The sequence below is a fragment of the Mytilus californianus genome, unplaced genomic scaffold (assembly GCF_021869535.1).
Source record: "Mytilus californianus isolate M0D057914Y unplaced genomic scaffold, xbMytCali1.0.p SCAF_12, whole genome shotgun sequence".
Taxonomy (NCBI): domain Eukaryota; kingdom Metazoa; phylum Mollusca; class Bivalvia; order Mytilida; family Mytilidae; genus Mytilus; species Mytilus californianus.
The window spans coordinates 23,806,158-23,828,954 of NW_026262604.1; the positions used below are offsets into that span (position 1 = coordinate 23,806,158).

Genomic DNA, 22,797 nt, shown 5'->3' on the forward strand with positions numbered 1-22,797 from the left:
TGACAAGTGAAGCATCGAATTGGGTTAGGGATAAACCTGTCAACTCTGATTCCGAAGCAACCTAAAGTAATAGATGGAGGAGGAGTTAAAGTTCTAAAGGTCAAAAGATATGTATTTAATTTGATTATATTTCCATTCTTTTTTATTTAAAATCTAACAACATCAGTTACACCTTGGCTTGAAAGTTCCTCACAGATTTCTTCCACGATAAGGTCACCAAGGTATTGACTTCTGTCTCGAATGATCCCCTCACAGCTGTTCAAACTGTTGTGAGGAGAGGCAGAAACAGGAAAGTTTGTAATTGTTGTCATTGTAAGCAAATTTGTTGATTGACTTTTGTTGGAACATTCAACCAACAAATTGCCTGATCTCATTTTTGAAACTTTTTTTACAGTACCAGCAACGCTTTGAATTTGTTTGTGAATCACAAAGGGAGATATTTTGGAAATTGGTTTTTCATCTGTTCCTTTTATTACAATAAATCTGTGCCAACTGTCATCTTCCTGACAGGGCACTGAATCATCACATTTTCTTTTTTTATGTATTAAAGCTGATTTAGAGGGTTGGTTTTGTTGTGCCATAGGAAATGAGAAAGATTCATCATTCTTGTCATCCACCCACCTCGGAGTGCCTACAAGGGCGATGCTGTGTTTCCGCGGCGAGCCGGGGTCAAGTGCTAATGCTGAAAACGAGCTCTAAGTATAACATGTATAACGTAGCTGGTCCCCAAAATTAACACCAAAGATCCACTGCGGAAAGCACCAGATGTTCCAAGAATAGTATACTCAAGCAGAGCGTATCCATCAAGCAAAATAGAAAGCGTACCACTTGATTGACCCATGAGCCGTCGCCTTCTTCAGTTTTCCGAAATATAAATAGCTTAATTTAAAACACATGTGTATATAATGAAAATTGTTACAAGAAAGCTTATTGTTGAGGATTAACTGAAGGGCTCGACATGATCAGCCGATTGATCGAACCGGGTCCATCCGACCTCCCGTTTAGATGATATTGGAGCCAAAGCAGCTTATTGAACTATAGTCTCGTCCGTCCGGGTATTTTCTGACCGTAAGGAGTCTGGCTACAGCCCTCATCCGCAAGGACCTCGTCAACCACCGACACGGGAAGCAACCCACGGCCAACGGGTTGGAGAGCCTATTTTATTCAAAACATCGGGCAACTCGTACGATGTTCGGATCACTTTAGTCTGGTCTCTACCCTTCGACCTGTCCAGCATGGGTAACCCTACCAGGAGACGAAGCTCCAGCTGGCATAGCTCTTGGGGTCACTGAGACACGCAAGCCCCCCGACCACGGCAAGGATAGCGATCCACCGGGGGGCATTCATGTTTTGCAATTTTCAAAAATAAAAAGGGGATAAATCAGGAAGGGTTAATGAGTCACTGCTCACATCTAAACTCTATTTATTTGTTATTTTTTCAGCATTGTGTAAGAATTTAATACAGTTTGGATAAGGCAAACTTAGTTTGGAGTGCGGAAACAAAAATGAGACGGTCGGAAAGAGGACGGATCAACAGTCAAAGTCAACACTTGATACCCCCGTTTCCTACAGGGCATAACAACAATATCAAACCTGCATATTTTCCAGAGATTCAATCTTTTGTCCATTTTTGTACCAAGTAACCTCTGGTGTAGGAGTACCTCCAACAGTACACTTTAATCGAAACCATCTGGCTACAGGATACCCTTTGCTGAGTGGAGCTTTGATTATGAATGGTGGCACTGAAAATATATAATTATTCATGTCAACTTTAGGGAATAAGTTATCCTTTGGTCAAATCAATAATAATTTTGTGAAATACAGCAACATGGTGTTATCATATTCAAAGATTGATCAACAAGTATTAGTCTTCGATATTACACTTAGTTATGTTTTCATAGAACCAACAAGTGATTTGATTGAATACTTCTTAAGTATTATAATATGACACTCTATTTTCGAAAGTGTATTGCTATGCAATTCGCTTAACCTTTAGATAGTAATTAGTCCCTCTCTTTCGCAAATACTTTTTTTTCTATATTATCATATAATCGTCATTTTTGTCCATGAGTGGTATGGAACATAATACCACTTCTTCTTTCTTTTATAAATACTGACTAATTTACTCATTCATAGTTATCGATAAAATCTAGATATCATTTTATTTTCAATTCAAATTTGTTATGCAATATCAGCAAAGAAACATCATTAGAATGTGTCACATTGGGAATCATACCACATCTTCCTTTCATTTATATTGACATCTCATGTGAGATTTTTTAAACTAAAGATAGCATATTCTGTCATGATTAATTAAGAAACTAACATTAAAATCTTACATTCAAGTGCAGTCGATAACTAATATCAAAAGACGAAAAAAAATTTAAAACTTCTTAGATAACTATCCTATCAAACAAGTATTGACAACTATGTTTTGTATGTTGGTTTCAAAACGATCTAACTGATCTAAGTTTTAGTTATAAATTCATACATGTAAAAGTATAAAAAATTCTCAAATGTTGTGGTTTATGTTTAGTATTCTTGTTGTTTTATTCTGTAAACCTGGTAAAGTGATCAATATTTTTTTCAATCATTTTGTGAAAATGAACCTTCACATTATTTTCAAAAATTTTTGTTCTATCTTTAACCAAGTGTTCCTGAGGTGAGACTTATCATTTATCTTTTATGAAGCCCTTCTTTTTATTAAAAAAAACATATTGGGAACTCAATTTGATGAAGGTGAAATAAATGTATTGTTCATGGTTTATATTTTAAACATTTTGTTTAATTGCCAGTTTTTATAAGAACCAGGCAATTTAGAATTTCTAAACATGACAAAAAACCAACAAACAATCCCATCGACCTGATTATCATATTTTGAAGTTACCCTAACCCTTTATTGGAAATGCTTGGACTTTCGTTTCTGCGAGTCTGGTATTTCCAGATATTTCCAGATAAGGATTGTTTAATTATAGCAAATAACGGAGTTTGTTCCCCTTAATTTTTTATTTCGATAGAATTTAAACCAATTATAATGAAATAACAGAACAGGGAAAGCAATTAATACAATAAGTAAGTTCTGCAATGTAGTTATTTAAGTTGCCAAGTTGCAAAAAGTTCAAGACGACAGCAAACTAACAATTATTGCAGTAGGTATATGTTTTGCAGTGTAAGGTTTACCAGAATGAAGGGTCAGACATTTGAAATGCCACTGAAATGCATACCTTTGACGTTTAGTTTGGTCTCAGCCACTGCATCAGGAAATCCTGGTGAAGACGCTACACATTGGTACGTCCCAGCGTCAATCTTGTCGACTTCTATAAACTTAATATTACTCTTATCATAAATTGTGTTAAAAATGTCATCTGATGTTTGATTTCCATCTATAAATAAAATAACAAACTTATTATTAATACTAACTAAGTACTGTTAATTTAGAAATAAATGTATGCATTTATTATTGCCAATCTGTGACCTCTGCGATTTTCCAAAAAAAGTATGAAAGAAAATCACTGCTGAAATTACCAATGAGAGTCTTGATTTGCATAGTTTACATAATGTTGTTGAATTTTAGCATTTCTAAAAAACCAATAATTACTGAATTCACAGTACAAATGTACTTACTGTGGATATTGATTGACTGTAGCTGGCTTTAGGGGCAAACACTTCATGCCTATTTAGAATGAACTACTAACAAACAATAGAAAACATGTAGGCCAACTCATTGAAGGTGGATAATTTGGACTGCCACTGAAATTGACGGCATATTGGATCTAGGGCATACATTCATATTTTTATTGCATGGGTCATCAACATGTCATAACACAGAAGGCATCAGATTTTACATACCAATTCTAACTAAACATGGTTGTGTATTTATACAGCAGATACATATAAATGTGGACCGTAAGTTGTCCTGTTCGAGCTGTTTTACACCATATCTTTTTGGGCCTTTCATAGCTTTCTGTTCGGTTTGAGGCAAGCCTCCTTGTTGACCGCCGTATTTCGACCTATAATTGTTAACTTTTTTATATATTGTGACTTAAGTGGAGAGTTGTCTCTTTGGCACTCGTATCACATCTTCTGATTTACATGTATATATATATTCTTGGTTTTCAAATTTTTATGGATTTCCGGATAAGAGGAAACAATAAATCTAAGTACTTTGAGAACTACACAAGTTGTCTAAACTAAATTGATTGGCGCGAATAATGATGTCATACAATTTGATATCCGTGTTTGGTACCTGTGAGCAGAAAGTAAATGAAATCCGCAGAATATAATTTTGTGAAAAGATGATTACATATTGCAATTTCATTTTATTAACAAGAGCAAATAATATTTGGCAAAAGCGTCAACGTTTTGTTTTGAATTTCACACTAACTGTTAAGCACCACAACAAATGTATAAATAGATTTTACAAACCTTTCATCCATGTAACCACAGGTGTTGGATTCCCTTTTGCCAGGCATTCTAATATAACTGAGTGCTTTATAGTGGCATTGATTTCTTTAGAAATAGCCACTATCTTTGGAGGTTGTCTTTTTGTATCTGCAAAACAATCTGTGTTGTTTACTTTTAAATGCACAATTTAAAGCATGAGCTTTTCTTAACTTACAGTGTTGCTCAGCCTTTAGTCTTCTATGCTATGTTTTTGTGTACTTTTGTTCACCTGTTGGTTGTTTTCCGTTTTAGCCATGGTGTTTTCTTTTTATTTCCGACCGACGACTTTGAATGTCACTCTGGTACATGCATCATTGTCCCAGGTTAGGGGAGGGTTGGCTTCTGCAAACTTGTTTTACCCTGAATCACTCTATATGTGCCTATCGTATCCACAGTCTAGATCCTGTAGTTCAGTCATTATTGTTTGTTTCTGTGTTACATAATTGTTTTTAGTTCATTATTTTGTAGATATTAAATTATGCCGTTATTCTTCTTGATTAAATCGTTTTACATTTGTCATTTCGGGACTTTAATAGATGACAATGCGGTATGGGCTTTGCTCATTGTTGACTACCTATAATTGTTTAGTGATATGTCATTGGGTCTCTTGTTTAGAGTTTCTCAATGGCAATCTTACCACATCTTCTTTTTGATATACATGTGGAATTTGTTTAAATATCAAAGGATCAAATATATTTTTTTAGATGTTAGTAATGTGTAAACTGGAGTTATTTTAACTAACAAACTAAGAACATCAAGAATAATGGGTTAATGGACACAAATTACTGCATTTATTGATATGTTTTTATTATTATAGCGTAATACCAATATCAAAGTATTGAGACATATGAAATATACGATTCCAAAGTCATCTATACATACCAGTGAAATAGACAACGTAATGACATGATTTACTATAAGTAGTTCGTCAAACATGATCAAATGAAGTGTAAATCAACTGTAAACCAAGTGAAGAAAAAAATACATACCAGTGAAATAGACATCGTAATGACATGATTTACTATAAGTAGTTCGTCAAACATGATCAAATGAAGTGTAAATCAACTGAAAACCAAGTAATAAAAAAACATGCACATCTCAATCAGTTGATTGTTTGATTGGTTTGTGTCTAACGCTAATTTCAGCAATATTGACTATTTGGTTGTTGTCAGTTTTTAATCTGTGGTGGAAGCCAGAGTGCCTGGTGACAACCACATACCTTCTGCAACAATCTAAGTCAGATATTTGTAGATAAACAAATCATAGAAGAATCATGGCGCAAATATAAAATTTCAATCCTAGTATCTATTATGAGTTTATTATTATTATGAACAACTAGTATACTACAACAATTTTCCGATTTTCAACCTTTTATTTGGATTAAAAAGAAGAGACTATTAACCATTTAAGGTGTATACATGTAAAGGGATGATAATCTATTGAATGCATTTTTGTAGTAAACTGAATCTTTCAGAATTTTTAATTATTACAGGGACTAAACAAAAATGTGTGCATAACATTCCGTGATTTTTGCACTATAAATAAGTACATTCAGTTTTATTTTGCCTTTAGTACTGCCTGGGAGGACTGTACTGCCTTTACCTGTTTTAAATTTGAGTCCTGCCTGGACATGATTATGCTGCCATTACCTGCTATAACTTTGAGTCTTGCTTGGAACCGACTGTGCTGCCATGTCATACCAATAATTTCAGGTACATTGTTCACTCTGTTAAAACTTTGGTATACTGAGCAATGGAAGGAGCCCGCATCAGACTCTGATATATTGTGTATCTGTAATATTCCTGAGGATAGGGCTATATACCTAAAAAATGTTAATAATATAAAATATGCAAATGCATTTTTCAAATTGGTTTTGTTCTGCAGTGGATTCATTTTTTTTATGGGTATCAATTCTCATGGCTTGAGGAAAAATAGTATTTTCAGGGAAATAACATTTCACGGTTTCTACATAGTACTTTATACCTTATTGAACTTTTGAATTTGTGATTAACCTATGCCGTCCAAAGAAGAATATAGCCAACAGCCATAACAGAGAGGCGAGAGATACAAGAGGAACAGTCAAACTCATAAATCGAAAATAAATTGACAACGCCATGGCTAAAAATGAAAAAGACAAACAGATAAATAATAGTACCCAAGAAACAACATAGAAAACTAAAGACTGAACAACACGAACCCCACCAAAAGCTGGGGTGATCTCAAGTGCTCCGGAACGGTAGGCAGATACTGCTCCACATGTGACATCCGTCGTGTTGCTCATGTTATTACAAACCCAGTAAATAGTCTAATTCGGTAGGTCACATTCATGAAAAGGGAAGGGGATTGTAGTTACGACGTAAGAAACATATCCGATATCATCTCTGAAACGGTTATTCCATAACGGTCAACCAACTCGTGATTGCGTCCGTAAAATTTACGAAGGGATGATTTCAACTTCACCATTTGGAACTCTTGGTTTATTAGCTTCCTTGTGAGCAGCAACCCTCTATCAAGGAAATCATGATAGGACATACAAACGCGGGAATATCGTATTAATTGGGAGATATATACTCCGTATGTAGGCGCTGCTGGAATGTTGCTACAAAGAAATGGAAAGTACACAATTGGGAAGCTGAAATCATCTCGTTCGTCGTAAAGTTATGTTTTCAACCGACCCTCATTGTCAATTTCTAGATGTAAGTCAAGATATGAGGCAGGCGTAACTGTATCTGTTGTATCCTTTATCTCTAGTTCGATGGGATAGATGCGTTCAACATAGTCACCAAATTTTGAATTATTTAGTGAGAGAACTTCATCTATATAGCGGAAAGATAAGTTAAAAGATATTGCTAACCTCTTAATTTTCATCATAAGAAGTTCCTGTATGAAGTCAGCCTCAATAGAATAAAGAAACAAGTCGGCAAGTAGAGGGGCACAATTGGTTCCCATTGGAATGCCGACAGTATGTTGAAAAACACATCCTCCTAACGTAACAAATATGTTGTCAATCAAGAAATCAAGCATCTTGATAATGTCAGTTTCAGAGATTTTTTGTTTGAATCAGTGTGATCCTTTACAAAGTAAGATTTATCCCTCCAAAAGACAAGATACCTGTATCTACGTTGGCCATTCTTTTTTATGAAACAAAGCAATACCAACTCTTTCAATTTGTCTTTTAGTTTGGAATGGGGAATACTTGTGTAAAGTGTAGAAAAGTCAAATGTTTTAATACTATCGCAAGATGAAAGAGTCTTAGATTGTATATACTCTAAAAGATCTTTGGAATTTTTTTTCATCCAAAGGAACATAGAACAGACCTATGCTTATCCAGGATTTCCTCTTTGGTAAGTGTCGTGAGGGTATATGTTGAGTTTTCAAGTGAATTGTCAATACCTAATTCATTTATCAAGCAGTTTATGTAATGTGTTTTACGTGTAGAATGTTATTGCAAATTAAACTTCAGTTACTCTTCGTGATCCTTTGAGATTAGAAATTCTTAGTAGTACTAAATATTAAATAATTAAGCTATTTCTAATTTATTTGGATTTTTAGCAGTAACAGAAGCCTGCGATGACAGTCATATCATATTAAAATATATACAGACTGATAGAAATAGCGTGGCATAGTATCATAGCACTACTTTACATGACCTCGTATCTTACCTGCTATTCTGAGGTAGAGGTAAACTGTTTTTCTTCCAGACATAAATTGGAGGAGGTATTCCATCAATCTTACATTTAAATCGTGCCACGCCTCCTAATTCTACTTTCTGGTAAGCTGGCTCAATACTTAAGGACTTTGAAATGCCTAACAATGTAGAAATAATAACAGAATATCAATTTTATTTCAGTTGCTTATAAATTACAGCTCACAAGGATTAACAATTTCAACGTGTCCGTAGTGGCATTGGTAAACAAAAGTTTGGATTTCCTCTATATATTGACATACCATGTTTTAAATAATTCCGATAGGTTCTAGAGTCATTCGGTTAAGGACTAGCAATATTCAGATACAGCAAATAGAAATTCAGAAAGGGGAAGAGAAATTCAGATAAGCCAAAGAACAATTCAGAAAGGGTCTAGAGAAATTCAGATATGACAAAGAGAAATTCGGATAAGCCCAGGAGAAATTCAGATAGGGTCTAGAGAAATTCAGGTAGAGCCAAGAGAAGTTCTTATAAGACCAAGAGAAATTCAGAAAGGGGTCTACACAATTCATTCAAGCCAAAGTATAATTCAAAAAGGGTCTAAAGAGATTTAGATACAGCCCTTGGATGGTGTAAACTTCCCAAAAAAAACGTGTATGGAGTAATGGTGTATGGCATATGGTGCTATGGTAGAAGGTGTATGGTGCTATGGTGTATGGTGTACGGGGAATGGTGTAATGGTGCACGACAACCCGTCATGCTCGATAACGCCAGATTGTATTATAAATATTCACAAATATTATCATCATTATTACAACGCATATATAATTCAACATCATACAATTCCTGTGTATATATAATCCTAAATACACCAAAAACAACTTTGACTAAATGCACCCCTTCATAGACGGTCAGGGCCGGCCAGGAAAAACTAGAGATAAAAAACGATATAATCGATCAAAAAGCTGTAGAACCCTGTGTCAGTGGATGCCAAATGCGCAATCCCGTCTCCAGGGTCAGGTGCTCTGACCTACACATTAATCATGTGTGTATTGGCAAATTAAAATGTAATACAAAATATCAACGTATATACATCAAAAATGTAAGTTGAGTGTTCACTCGTTACACGACAGCTAGAACGTGACCCTATGCTTTATTACCAGAAAGTACACCCATTGGTCACTATGTGTGACCCTATCATATATTCATACGACCCGTACCCATCAATAAAATATTTTCCCGCTATACTTAAACGAAACGCGAAAAAATACAAGTATTAACTACATACTCGTATCAAATATAAACAACGCAAACATAATCTTAGTTTGCCGACAGCCCGTCATGCTCGATAGAAAAACACAAAGAACGGGGGATCAGGAAAAAAGTAACGTTACAGTCCCAGTGTTTGTGACACTTTAAGACTCTTTTCAATGGAGTCCACAATATAACTATCTTTACTTTTCTCTGTTTTCCATCTCCCGTGTCTTTTCAAACATCTACTATCGTTAGCAACATGATTTGCGGCTGCGGTTGCCCCACCAGAACGAAGTGAATGTAAACCTAAATTTAAATTCCCAGAGACTGATTTAAGTCTAGAAATTATGTTCTCTCTAGCTGACGTGTAACTAAGCTTTTTATTTTTGTAAATTCATTTACAAGTATTCCCTGATCTGAAAACAGGCCTGAACAAAACCATTTCTGACCCCTCAACAAAACCTTCTAACCGAACATATTTCAAATACATATTAAAAGGACAAACGACTGACAAAAATTGGAAATCAACACTTTATTTCCTTGCCTATACTGGTCAGTCTTGCTTTTGTTTAGATATAAAACTAGAAACTCATCTTTTACCTTAACATCGCTAAAAAGTAAAGAGCTTTATTCATCATATCTTAGAAACTCTGCATACCCTAATAAAGTTATAGTCAAATCCCTTACAATCAACAAGTCTTCTGAATCTGAATATTTTTCACAAAGTTGTATCAACATATCAGTAGTAACCGGTACTTTTTTAGTAACAGTTTTGTAAGCAGTACGTTTTGCTTCCTGTATGGATGAAACAAATGAGTTTTCTGTAGGATCGGCCAAACCATTGATCATGTTGATCTCGTATTTAGCATTGTCAATTGGGTGAAAATTCGAACCTTGATCAAGCAAACGAGTAAAATAAAGTGCAATATGAATAGGTTGGGCTGGCAAAGCAGCAAAACCTAGCTTAGTTATATACTGTTCCCAACGCCTAAATGCGTAAAAATAAGATTTTGTAGTATTGTCACTTCTGCTTCCTAGCAGTAACTTGCACATCTTAGGAAAAAGCTGATATAAAGGACTGTCTGTTGTAACTCCACTCTCCAAAACAGCTGCCTCTACATGCTCATTAATCTTTACACCTATTGCATGTATTGTAAATATAAAAATAACAAAATCAAAATTCTATTTTCAAAGAAACAAGTCTAATTTCAATTGATGGTTTACCTAATAAACCATTTTGGCCTTTTCCTTTTTTGATCAAGTTATATCCATGTAAATATTTGTAATCGACTACAAAATTTTGAAATTTTGCTTCGTGTGTTAACATACACCAGAACGGTACTGATCTCCACTCCGATACAACTAAAGTACCTTCACAACGTTCTATTGCCAATTTGTTAATAACCTTTCTAATTAGTGAAGGAGGGGGCACTAACCAATTATTTTCATTTGCCCAGTTCTGTTTAAAGGCATCTATGCATGCTTTACCTTTGCAGTAAAACTTAGAATAAAACATTTTGCATTTTGTGTTGTAATTGCATGCAAAACGGTTACATGTAAAAATACCCCATAAATCATTTAAATATTCAAAAATCCATGACTGAATACCCCAGTCATCACAATCGGACTGTCTACGTAATTTATCAGCTTTAGTATTCAATTCTCTAGGAATCCAGTCACATGACATGTCAATTGAATATTTACTGCATGCATAGTGTACAGACATAGCTTTTTCTTGTAAATAGGGTTTTTTACTTCCTACTTTAAGGATAAGTAATTCATTTTTATTATCTGTGTGTATTTTAAACGATTTCCCCTTTATCCTACTGACAGAGTTCTTTAAAACCCTGTCTACCGCCTCTAACTCTCTCCAAGTTTAACTCTGTTTCGTTTCAGTAATTGACCAACTACCAAACATATTTGGTTCATTTGATTCATCTGTCGGATCAAAGTTCAAATGACCACCATAGCCTACATCCGAAGCATCACAAAACATCTACACATTTTCAGATGTAACGTCTGTCAACTGACTCAGTTCAGAACCCTTTTTATTGAGGTTGTCTATATTTTTTAACCAAAACTCAAACTTGGCAATTGCCTCCCTATTCAATACCACCAAAGAATTCCAACTGGCTTTTGCTAAAATACAATCTTAAGAAAACCGAGTTCTCAAACGAACTTCATCTCCAATTACTGCTTGTGAAGAAATAATGTTGACCTACTATAGAAGCTAAAAATCGAACTTTCACCAAAACGTTCATATTGCATCCTATCTGCAAAACCAAACTGTCTAAGCAGTCCTTCAATTTTACGACTCTTTTTTCACTTAATTGTATTAGACCTTCGATCAAATTCCAATCAAACCCGAGACACGTAACTTTTTGTGCCGGTTCCCAAATACATTTTTCGTGCGCCATAATAAAACCCAAACTTTCAAGATCCGACCTGATCGTTTTACTTGCTTTCCAACACCCAGAATAGGTTTTTCATCCATCATTTAGATACATTACTATTTTAAAACCGTCGTTTCCCCAATACCTTACAACTTTGCTCATGATTTTGGAAAAAATGTATCCACTTGTTGACAAACCAAAAGGTAATACATTAAACACGTAGTACTTATTTTTCTACTTAAAACCTAAATATGTTCTATCTGAAAAACAAATTTCCCCACATGATGATAAGCACTCTTTAAATCATAGGAAAAAATGAAGTAACCTTTATTAAAGATTTTTCGAGCTGTGCTAGCATCTTAATTTTTATAACGAAATTTGAAAAGATGGGGATTAATGTGTCTTGCATCAAGAACTAATCGAAGTTTATCTTTTTTGTTTCCTGCCACTGTTAAAGGATTAACAACATGTGGAATATAATAAACCTCGCTTATGCATTTTTTCTGTAATAACTTGTTTACTTCCCCTAAAACAAATCGAGGATTCTCCTTCGCTGACCTATTTTTTTTCAAGTTCAACCTTACCTGGTATTACCATAAACGGTATTTTATATCGTTTTTTTTTTATTACATCTAAAATATATTCATTTGCGCCTATTGATAACTATTTTGTAATTTTGTTATGTGAGTCCTTAATATACCTGCCGGCGATGTAATGTTTACATTTGAGTTGTCAATTTCGTTGTTTTGATTGTCTCAAAACATTTTTGTTGTATGTATATCTACTATTACTGTCATTAATATGCCGTCTTGTTGCAGTTAAAGCATTTCACTGGTCTGTCGATATGGTTTGTTCTTGTGAGAATAGTGAACGGAGCTGATGAATTAGAAGCTGGTTTCCTTTTTGACTTTTCTTTCTTTATTTTTGCCTCCGCTCTAGTTTGGGCTTTATACATTCTTTTTTTCGTCCTCTGAATTTTCAGCTAACGGATTAGCGGTATATTCTGCTACAACTCTCCAACTAGCTGCTGATGAGTCAGCTAGTTTTATTAATTTCTGTCTGTCTCTAATTTAACTCATACCTTCCGTAATTTTGTCCTTGGCCGACTCGATACTATCCTTTGTGAGATGTTCCTGATTCAGTTCACTGTTCGCTTCCTTGAACTTCACTAAAACTTAACTGTTATGTTTGTGTTGTTCCTCGTTCCCCCTTTTCTTGAACTTATAATTATCGGACAGTGTCTCATCTAGCTTTGCCATTTGGAATTCCGCTAACGCCTTCTGAGTAGACTGCAAATTCTTGTTGAAAGATTCCAGGCGATTATCTAGAAGGGTGGTCATGCTATCCAATATTGTTGTCTGAGAGTTCTGAAATGCAGCTTGAACTTCATTTTGTATTTCGAATCGAATTTCGGCGTCCATCTTAAGTTGAGTGTTGACTCGTTGCACGACAGCTAGAAAGTAATCCTATGCTTTATTACCAGAAAGTACATCCATTGGTCACTATGCGTGACCCTATTATATATTCATACGACCCGTACCCGTCAATACAATATTTTCCCGCTATACTTAAACGAAACGCCGGAAATACAAATATACACATTACAAACATCTTTTTTTCCATCTTCTTACTTACATTAAACAATGGCTATTAAATTACACACTTGTGATCACATGCAGCTATCATAAAAGAAAGGATTTTTTTTTACTAGAAGGCGGATAGAAAGGTTATCCACGCATCCGAACAATATTTTTATATCATGGGATATCAACATTATTTTTAACGTTGATTCGTTCCCCATTTTTTACAGTCTCTTCATAAATTTAACTCATGGATATTTCATCGTAATTCACCTTGTTTGCATTGGATTTACTATTCTGTTTTTCGACCAAATGTTCAAAGGAAAATTGTACAGTATTATTGCACATAAGGTGTTGTATCATTATGAACAATCTCGTCAATTTCGTCAGATTTGTCTTTACGGATTATGAATGATATCTTGGACGGCCGAAAAAATATACTCATGTGAACAGAAATGAGATAACCTGTTGGATGATGTGGTCGAATAGTTTTATTATACAAACCATCCTGAACTACTAACTACTGAATTTAGTGACAGTTTAATATTATGAATACAGAGATGAAATGCTGGCACTCTAAATTGAAGCAGACAATATTTTGAAGTCAATGTTTTCCAATATTTCTGTCATTTGTATTATGCAATCCATCCTGACATTAAAAAAACACTTCTGATTTATAATGCAGCTATATAGATATACATCTGAAGTGCAAATATGGTCAGTTCTGGTTGATGCATTCAAATGGTTTTGTTGTACAAGTCAGCTTGAGGTAACAAAACTACTGAAATTTTGTTGCGAAACAATATTTTCAATAAAAAGAGGACATGCTGGCAATCTAAATTGATGTGGACAAAATTTTGTGGTGATTGTGTTCCAATATTACTGTCAATTGTATTATACAAGCCATCCTGACATACAAAATATAACTGTATTATAAAGCGGCTATATATATTTACATAATAAAGTGCGAATATGATCAGTTTTGTTTGATGCTGTCAAATAATTTTGTTATACGAGTCAGCCTGAGGAATCAAAATTACTGAAATTTTGTTGCGAGACAATATTTTGAAAATTGAGAACATGCTGGCTATCTAGATTGATGGGGACAATTTTTTGTTGTCATTGTATTGCAATGTTGCTGTCATTTGTATTATACAATCCATCCTCACATCAAAATATTGCTGATTTACTATGCGGCTATATAGTCAGGAATCTGATGTTCAGTAGTTGTCGTTTGTTGATGTGGTTCATAAGTGTTTCTCTTTTCTCGTTTTTTATATACATGTAGATAAGACCGTTGGTTTTCCCGTATGAATCGTTTCACACTAGTAATTTGTTGGGGCCCTTTATAGTTTGCTGTTCGGTGTGAGCCACGGCTCCGTGTTGAAGACCGTACCTTGACCTATAATTGTTTACTTTATATATAATATTGTGACTCGGATGGAGAGTTGTCTCATTGGCAGTCATACCACATCTTCCTATATCTATTTACATAATAAAGTGCAAATTTGGTCAGTTTTGATTGAGTGTTAACATAATTTTGTAATACGATTCAGCCTGAGGTATCAAAACTACTGATATTTTGTTGCGAGACAATATTTTGAATAAAAAGAGGACATGCTGGCAATCTAGATTGATGGGGACAATTCATGTTGTCATTGTGTTGCAATGTTGCTGTCATTTGTATTATACAATCCATTCTGACAATAAAATATTGCTGATTTACAATGGGGATATATATATATATATATATACATGATAAAGTGCAAATGTGGTCAGTTTTGGTTGATGCATTAAACTAATTTTTTATACGAGTCCGACTGAGGATCAAAACTACTGAAATTTTGTTGCGAGACAATGTTTTGAAGAAAAAAAGGAAATGCCGGCACTGTAGATTGTTGGGGACAGATTTTTGTTGTCATTGTGTTGCAATGTTGCTGTCATTTGTATAATACAATCAATTCTGACATCAACATATTGCTGATTTACTATGCGGCTATATAAGTTTACATAATAAAGTGCAAATATGGTCAGTTTTGGTTGATGCGTTAAATAATTTTGTTATACGAGTCAGTCTGAGGTATAAAAACAACTGAAATTTTGTTGCGAGACAATATTTTGATTAAAAAAAAGGAAATGCTGGCAATTTAGATTGATAGGGACACATTTTTGTTGTCATTGTGTTCTAATGTTGCTGTCATTATTTTGTTTTATACAATCTATCCTGACATAAACATATTTCCAAACTTTTTAGGCGGCTATATAAATAAACGTATTAACACCCTCCCCATTTCCATTCTCAATTTTATAATAAAGTGCAAATATGGTCAGTTTTGGTTGATGCGTTCAAATAATTTTGTTGTACGAGGCAGCCTGAGGTACCAAAACTACAGATAATATATATGTTCCTAAAATAGTAGAAAAAAAATGTTATACTGGAGTCAGTCTACATTTTAAAAACGATCAGAACTTAATAATAGCATTGTAACCAATATCGTTTTTAATTTATAGAAAGGCAGATCACGGATAAATTTTTATTACAAGCAAAGTTTTATGCGTTCTTTATTTACAAAAACATGAATTTAATCTGTATTGTTTATACCACCATGATCTCGCAAGATTTAATTTTATACATTAATTTACAATATTGTGATCAAAATTCGTTTGTAGTCACACGCTTTCTTTGAAATTAAATTGTATTATGGGTAATTTCGAATGGTGTAGATAGAATGAGGAATGGTGTATGGTGTAATGTGAAAGTTGTATGGTGCCAAGGTGTAACGTGTATGGTGTAATGGCACTGGGTGTATGGTGTAATGGTGTAATGGTGTATGGTTAATGGTGTATGGTGAATGGTGTATTGTGTTAGTGAGAAGTTTACACCATCCAGGGACTGTAGGAGAAAGAGAAAATAAGATAAGACCAAGTGAAATTCAGATACAGCAAAAAGAAATTCAGATAGGGTCTAGCGAATTTTAGATAAGACTTGAAGAAATTCAGATAAGATCTAAAACAATTCAGATAGGGCGAAGGGAAATCAAGATAAGAACAAGAGAAATCCAGATAAGACCAAGATTTTTTTTTATTTAACCCTACAAGATGTTCATATGCTTGTTCCACGCAGTCAAGAACCTCGTAAGTGGTTGTCATTTGTTATATAAAATGAAAACAAAAATAGAAATAAATGTAATGCGTCGATATTACTTTACTATCATCAGGAAAACTCAAAGCCAAACTATATTTAAATGATATGTCTATTAGGGAACATTTTGTGAAAATCTGCACACAAGCCAATAGAAAATTTGAACACTCAAATGCGTGGTTAATCTATAGCTACGAAATACCTGTGAGGAGTAAGTCAGGTAAGTACCCTCCAATATTCAGTCTTTTATTTCAAGATAAATAAAGGCAACAGTAGTTTACCGCTATTCAATAGTCACAAATCCGGGTTACAAACTAAAACCGAGGGAAACACCTCAATAATAAGAGGAAAAACAACGAAACAACAGAAACTCTGAACTGCAACATGAATGACGCAAATATACATAGAAACTGACTTTTTAATATCAAGTGACATAGTCCTTACTTATTACAGGATATTTGAAAAAAGAATGATTGGTTGAACCTTGTTAAACGTGTTTAAAACAGGGACGAAAGATACCAGAGGGACAGTAAAACTCACAGATAGAAAACAAACTGACAACGCCATGGCCAAAAATAAAAAGACAAACAGACAAATAATAGTACAGATGAAACAACATAGAAAACTAAAGACTAAGCAACACGAACCCGTCCAAAAACTGGGGGTGTTCTCAGGTGCTCTGGAAGGGTAAGCAGATCCTGCTCCACATGTGGCACCCGTCACGTTGCTTATATTATTACAAATCCGGTAAATAGTCTAATTCGGTAGGTCACATTTGTGAAAAGGGAAGGGTATTGTAATTACGACATAAGGAACATATCCGATATCATCTGTGAAACGGTTATTCCATAACGGTTAACCAACTCGTGATGGCGTCCGTAAAATTTACGAAGTGATGATTTCAGCTTTACCATTTGGAACTCTTGGTTTAATAGCTTCCATGTGAGCAGCAATCCTCTGTCAAGGAAATCATGATAGGAAATACAAGCCCGAGAATATCGTATCAATTGGGAGATATATACTCCGTATGCAGGCGCTGCTGGAATGTTGCTACATAGAAATGGAAAGTTCACAATTGGGAAGCTGAAATCATCTCTTTTGTCGTAAATTGATACTTGCATATATCATAAACTGACTTTTGTCAAGTTTTTTCACTTCGATTTATCATTTACACCAATTCGTCAATAGTAGAGATTTTTTTGAAAGTTGTGTATTTCATTAGTATCCATAAATTGATTAGCTGACACACACATGTTTTATTTTATTGATATAACAGCCATGACTCTCGTGCTATCATAGAAAATGTGGACATAATGCATTGTACAACAAACAAACAACTTGATAAATTGAAATAAACAATTGTCAAAGTTATGCATATCAAATCTTGTAACTAAAAAACACCACTTACAGTTGAAACCGGAATAATACCGGGAACCTTCTTCATAAATTAACACAAATAAAGTTTAATATTAATAAAGCTTCGTGTTTAAGCATCACACCAAAGGGAAGGGCGTTTCATTAATTGTATGCAACACTTAAAAATAATAATGATTGTGTAATTTTATCACACACGTCGGAAACGTTCACTCAATCAAGATAAAACTTGCAATTACAACTTGTAGCTAATTCTCATCGATATGTATCCTACATTTGAAGTGAACTTATGTAAATCCATAGAACGTTTAAACAAATTAAAGCCTATATAAAGATTAATTCCGACGTTTAAATTTTGTGATAGGCATACTGTTGACATATTCAATATTTGATTTATATAAAGTAAATTGAAATCCATAGAACATTTAAACAAATTAAAGACTATATAAAGATTAATTCCGACGTTTAAAGTTTGTGACAGACATACTGTTGACATATTCAATATTTGATTTATATAAAGTAAATTGAACATAATCAGATTATGAGAAAGTAATACAGAGTTAAATAATGCTGTACTATTATTAGTTACATCTATATGTTATGAAAAAAACCACTTTCATAAAGTAATGTGACAACATCAATTTGAAAATTAACTCGAGGCCAGTTGTATCTTTAACATAACAACAAAAGTTAAAATTTATAACAAATCTATGTTACCATTATGCCACCGAAAACTAAAGTTAGGGAACGGAAACTAATTTTGTGACGTACATACAGACAATGGTAACCCTTGATGCCCGCTCTACCGCAGGGGGCATTTTTAAGACTTTTTAGGGGATTGAAATTGTTAATGTAAAACTTTAAACCTTCATTGTTCTAAAAATTTAGAATATCCTGCCGAAACTAAACTTGTTCTAAACTATACAGAGATGGTCAATGGTTTGGTTTTTTTTCTCTCCAGTAAAAAGTAATAAACTCTAAAAAGTAATAAAAGACAAGCTTGGCTATTCACTTGCATTTTCCACTGTTATCAACATTTCAACATATCAAGCTAGCTTTCAATATTTCTGCTTAAACGGGCTAGACTTCTCTGGAAGCATTATTATTCATGGCGTACCAATTTTCGTGGACTTCCTGGGTAAATGTGAATAATGAATTTGGATGGTAATGAAGTATACATTTTTTACACTTGTATCAAAACCATTAAATCCAATATCCAGGAAAATAATTATTTCCTCGATCCACGGCAAATAAATGAATCGACAGTATGAAAAAAACCAAAACACTTACTTGCAACTTGAAGATGGACCTGTCTTCCAATAACAGTACCATACTTGTTTTTTATAAAACACTCGTAGTATCCATTCTGGTTTCTGTTTTTGTTCCTAGAATAACGATTGTTCTTCACTTGTGTAAAATATAAGGAGCCATTTTCTCTGAATTGTACCCGTCTGTCAATAACCACAGGCTGGCCATCCTTAAACCATGTGATGGTAACCGGACCTGCGTCTGGTGAAGATGAGGCAGAACAGTTCAGCAGTAGTGGACTATTCTTTTGAGCAATAACAACTGATGGTGCTGGATGGATGGTGATGCCAGGATCAAGTTCTACATTTCCTGCAAAAGATAGAACAACATAAAAAGTGGTAATGTGCTGTAAGAGGTTGTCGATTGGGTTTACAGGATAGAGAATAATGGACACAAAATATAAAGAAAAGAGAAAAATAGAACAAAAACATAGATGAAAAGGGAATAATGAGGTGCTAGTATATAACGACAATCTAAGACAATAGTGACTACCTCGAATTTTAGTAACAGTTTCTCGATTTAAAAGTTACAACTTACCTTTGCAATTAAATTACACACATAAATAAAAGATAATATACACTTTTTTCTGTTTCCTATTTTATTTAAAGAAGGATACGGCTTATTTCCGTGACATCACAATTTAAGAAGTTACAGAAGAATAATATACTAAAATGAAGTTTAGGCACAGATCGATCTAGTATGTGGTGTTTTTTTGCAGTGCAGCACTCACTCAAAAGTGAAGTAAATATTTTATTATATTAACTGCTATCTCAGAACCCAAGCTTCATAATTAGCAAATATTTCTAATATCCCCCCCTAACCTTTTGTAACACAAAAGTTTCTTTGACCAAAACTAGTCTTAGTGTTGGCATCAACAAATAATTCTCTTTGAATAGAGGAAAAATAATACTTGCATACTGACATTAAAGGTAGTCCTTTTTTCTATGAAAATACCAAATTTTAGGACTGAAACCTAGAATCAAAATATTTGTAGTTTTCATGTATCATACTATGATAATTTCGTTTGTTTAATTTTTTTCTTCAGGCTCAAATCTTCGATAGAAAATGAAAACTTTTTATGCAAAAATATGTGCATACATGTGTTGATACATTCAGTGTTGTCAATTAATATCTGCTATGTTTTCAAATAAAAATATATCTGCTTAAACCACAAATTAGTATATTGAAGTGGGATGTATATTTTGCGATATTTATTTTCCTTCAGATTAATGCATCCCTCTAACCACACATATAATATTATGGGATTCCTTAATTGTTATAGTAATGTTTGAAGTATAATAGTTATTTCCCTTTGACTACTAGTAATAAGCAGAATTAGCGATAAAATGTAAGGTAACAGGGAAGTAATTATTTACATAAGCGACAATGGCAGCACTTTTTTTACTTTAAGCAAGCAGATGAGACATCCAGTATGACATACTTTTCATATATCATTAACAAAAGTACTCTTTATATACATTTTTTGTCACAGCAAACAAAACGATAATATGTAATGCAAACTGAAGGCTTTCCTAATATTCATATTAACACTATTAAGAGAAATTGGATACATCTCGATTTAATCAATAAACCTACGATAAAAAATACTGTTAACGTGAGGTATTTCTTTTTTTCATAAATTATATTAAATCGTCATATTAATTGCAAGGAAGTCGACATTAATTTATTGATTAAAAACAGGTGTAAAATAAACAAATGTTAAACATTGATTTGCGTCCCAAGTGTATATGTACTATGACACGATACACGTAATTGTGTTAAGTATGTCAACACTTAAAACATTTAACTTAAATCAGTACGTTGATCACCGGCATTGCATTTTCCACTTTAAAACATTTTAAAAGGTAAACAGGTTGTATAGATACCTTAAACACCAGATAACTTTCAAGACAACACGACAAAATAAACAAGCACACACACACAAAATATATAGTTTTATTATCCAAATTTCAATATGTTACTTTATACTATTAATATTCTTTTTTAGGAGGACAAAGTGATTTAAATTATTGTCTTTAACCTGTTAAATATTCCTACATTTTGACATTGTGTTGTCAGTTTATTTTCGACTCATGAGTTTGAATGTCTCTTTTGTATCTTTCACCTCTATGTTACAGTTTACGCTGTCAACATTCAATGTTATTTATTATGATTTCCATTAAGATATAGAAATATTTGCACTCTTAATCATCACAAACAAATCTTTGATTACCTTTTCTTTTACAGTATCTAGCAGCATAAAACAAAGGTAATACGTATTTTTCTTATATGTGATTGCGACGTAGTTGATAACAAATATCGGATAAAGATGTCTCCGTAGAGGTCCGCGTTTACTGTATTTTAATATTGCGGAGTTCAGTTAAAATAAGAATTATAATTATATTATTATGTTTCTGTCCGATCTATGACTACAATTAATTGACTGATCGATCGCTAAATGTTGTATGGTAACTCTCTCATAGCTTATTTGTCGTATCTGACGGATTCAATTGGTCATCGATCACCTTTCATTCACCATCTTCTCATGTGTCTTACGTGACTTATCTGACGAATTCGATTGATCATTGATCCCAGATCAATCATCAATCAGTCAAACATCAATCACCAGTTATTCATCAATCAGTCCAGTTCCCTTTAAACAGAAACGTCAAAAGTTGCAAGTACTGTTTATCTGACAAGGTGTTCGAATACACAAATTCCTGTTAATTTCATAACAACAGTGACTACCGCTGTAAAATCATTTATTTTGTTTAAATTTATAATTCAAATGCACTACAACTTTACAACAGTCAACAATACATGACCCTTTTATTTTGTGCAAACAATTTTAAAAATTCACTCCTCTTGAACACAATATTATTGAAATTATGGAACTGATCGAGAAAAATAACAGTGTACTTACCTTTCGCAAATATAAATAGATTAACTACCGCAAATAATCCAGCGGCTAATGGAAAAATCATGGCAAAACTATCTAAATCATAAGGACCTGCATAAAATAATATAGTTTAAGTGTTCTTTAAGGTTGAAACCTTTCAACTTTAGCGAGAAGTGATACGGTACAAAACGTTTCATAATCAAGTTCCAGAATTGAAATTAGGTTAAGTATCGATGCATGATGCAGATTTTATCAGTAATTGTCGCAAAATGACTATTCCGTGATGTTGCTGGTAGTTTTTTTGTATTATTGACAAAGTTTTTAGGTAAAAAGTTATTACACTGTCGTATAATGTTATGTGTTTTATTACATAATTTATGCACTACAAAGTATAAGATTTGCAATAGATACTTTTTTTTACAGTAAAATGAGGGTATAGAAAAAAATAGCTTGTTTGACAATATTGGTGTAAATTTCATATGGAAATTCATTATTTTTTTTTTATAAAGAACAGATCTTTATCATTTTATACTTTTTAATAAATCTTTGAATATTATGTAACATATCGATGAAAAACTATTTAAAAATTTAATTTCATCAAAAAATTATATATATAAATACTATTCATGCATGCTACGAACTAAATGAAATTTCGCACAATCGAAGTCATCTATTTAAAACATTTTTAAACAGGTCGGGGACACTACCTTATATGTATACATGAATTAGCATATTTATGTCCTCGCATATGTAATTGT

The 22,797-nt window shown here is 33.5% G+C and overlaps 1 protein-coding gene across 2 annotated transcripts in view; it reads right to left on the reverse strand.

Moving 5' to 3' along the window:
• The window catches only part of LOC127721571 (protogenin-like), a 37,513-nt gene extending 15,266 nt beyond the window's left edge, over positions 1 to 22,247 (reverse strand). The window contains exons 1-7 of one of the 2 annotated variants that reach the window (XM_052228342.1): positions 22,064 to 22,247; positions 19,123 to 19,449; positions 8,106 to 8,250; positions 6,093 to 6,265; positions 4,426 to 4,551; positions 3,225 to 3,383; positions 1,594 to 1,742 (exon numbers count right to left, since the gene is read on the reverse strand). In XM_052228342.1, the coding sequence (XP_052084302.1) occupies positions 1,594 to 1,742; positions 3,225 to 3,383; positions 4,426 to 4,551; positions 6,093 to 6,265; positions 8,106 to 8,250; positions 19,123 to 19,449; positions 22,064 to 22,124 (1,140 nt within the window). In that variant the 5' untranslated portion in view covers positions 22,125 to 22,247. The remainder of the gene's footprint in view (positions 1 to 1,593; positions 1,743 to 3,224; positions 3,384 to 4,425; positions 4,552 to 6,092; positions 6,266 to 8,105; positions 8,251 to 19,122; positions 19,450 to 22,063) is intronic. The other variant, XM_052228341.1, reaches the window with a different exon arrangement.
• Between the last annotated feature and the right edge of the window lie 550 nt (positions 22,248 to 22,797).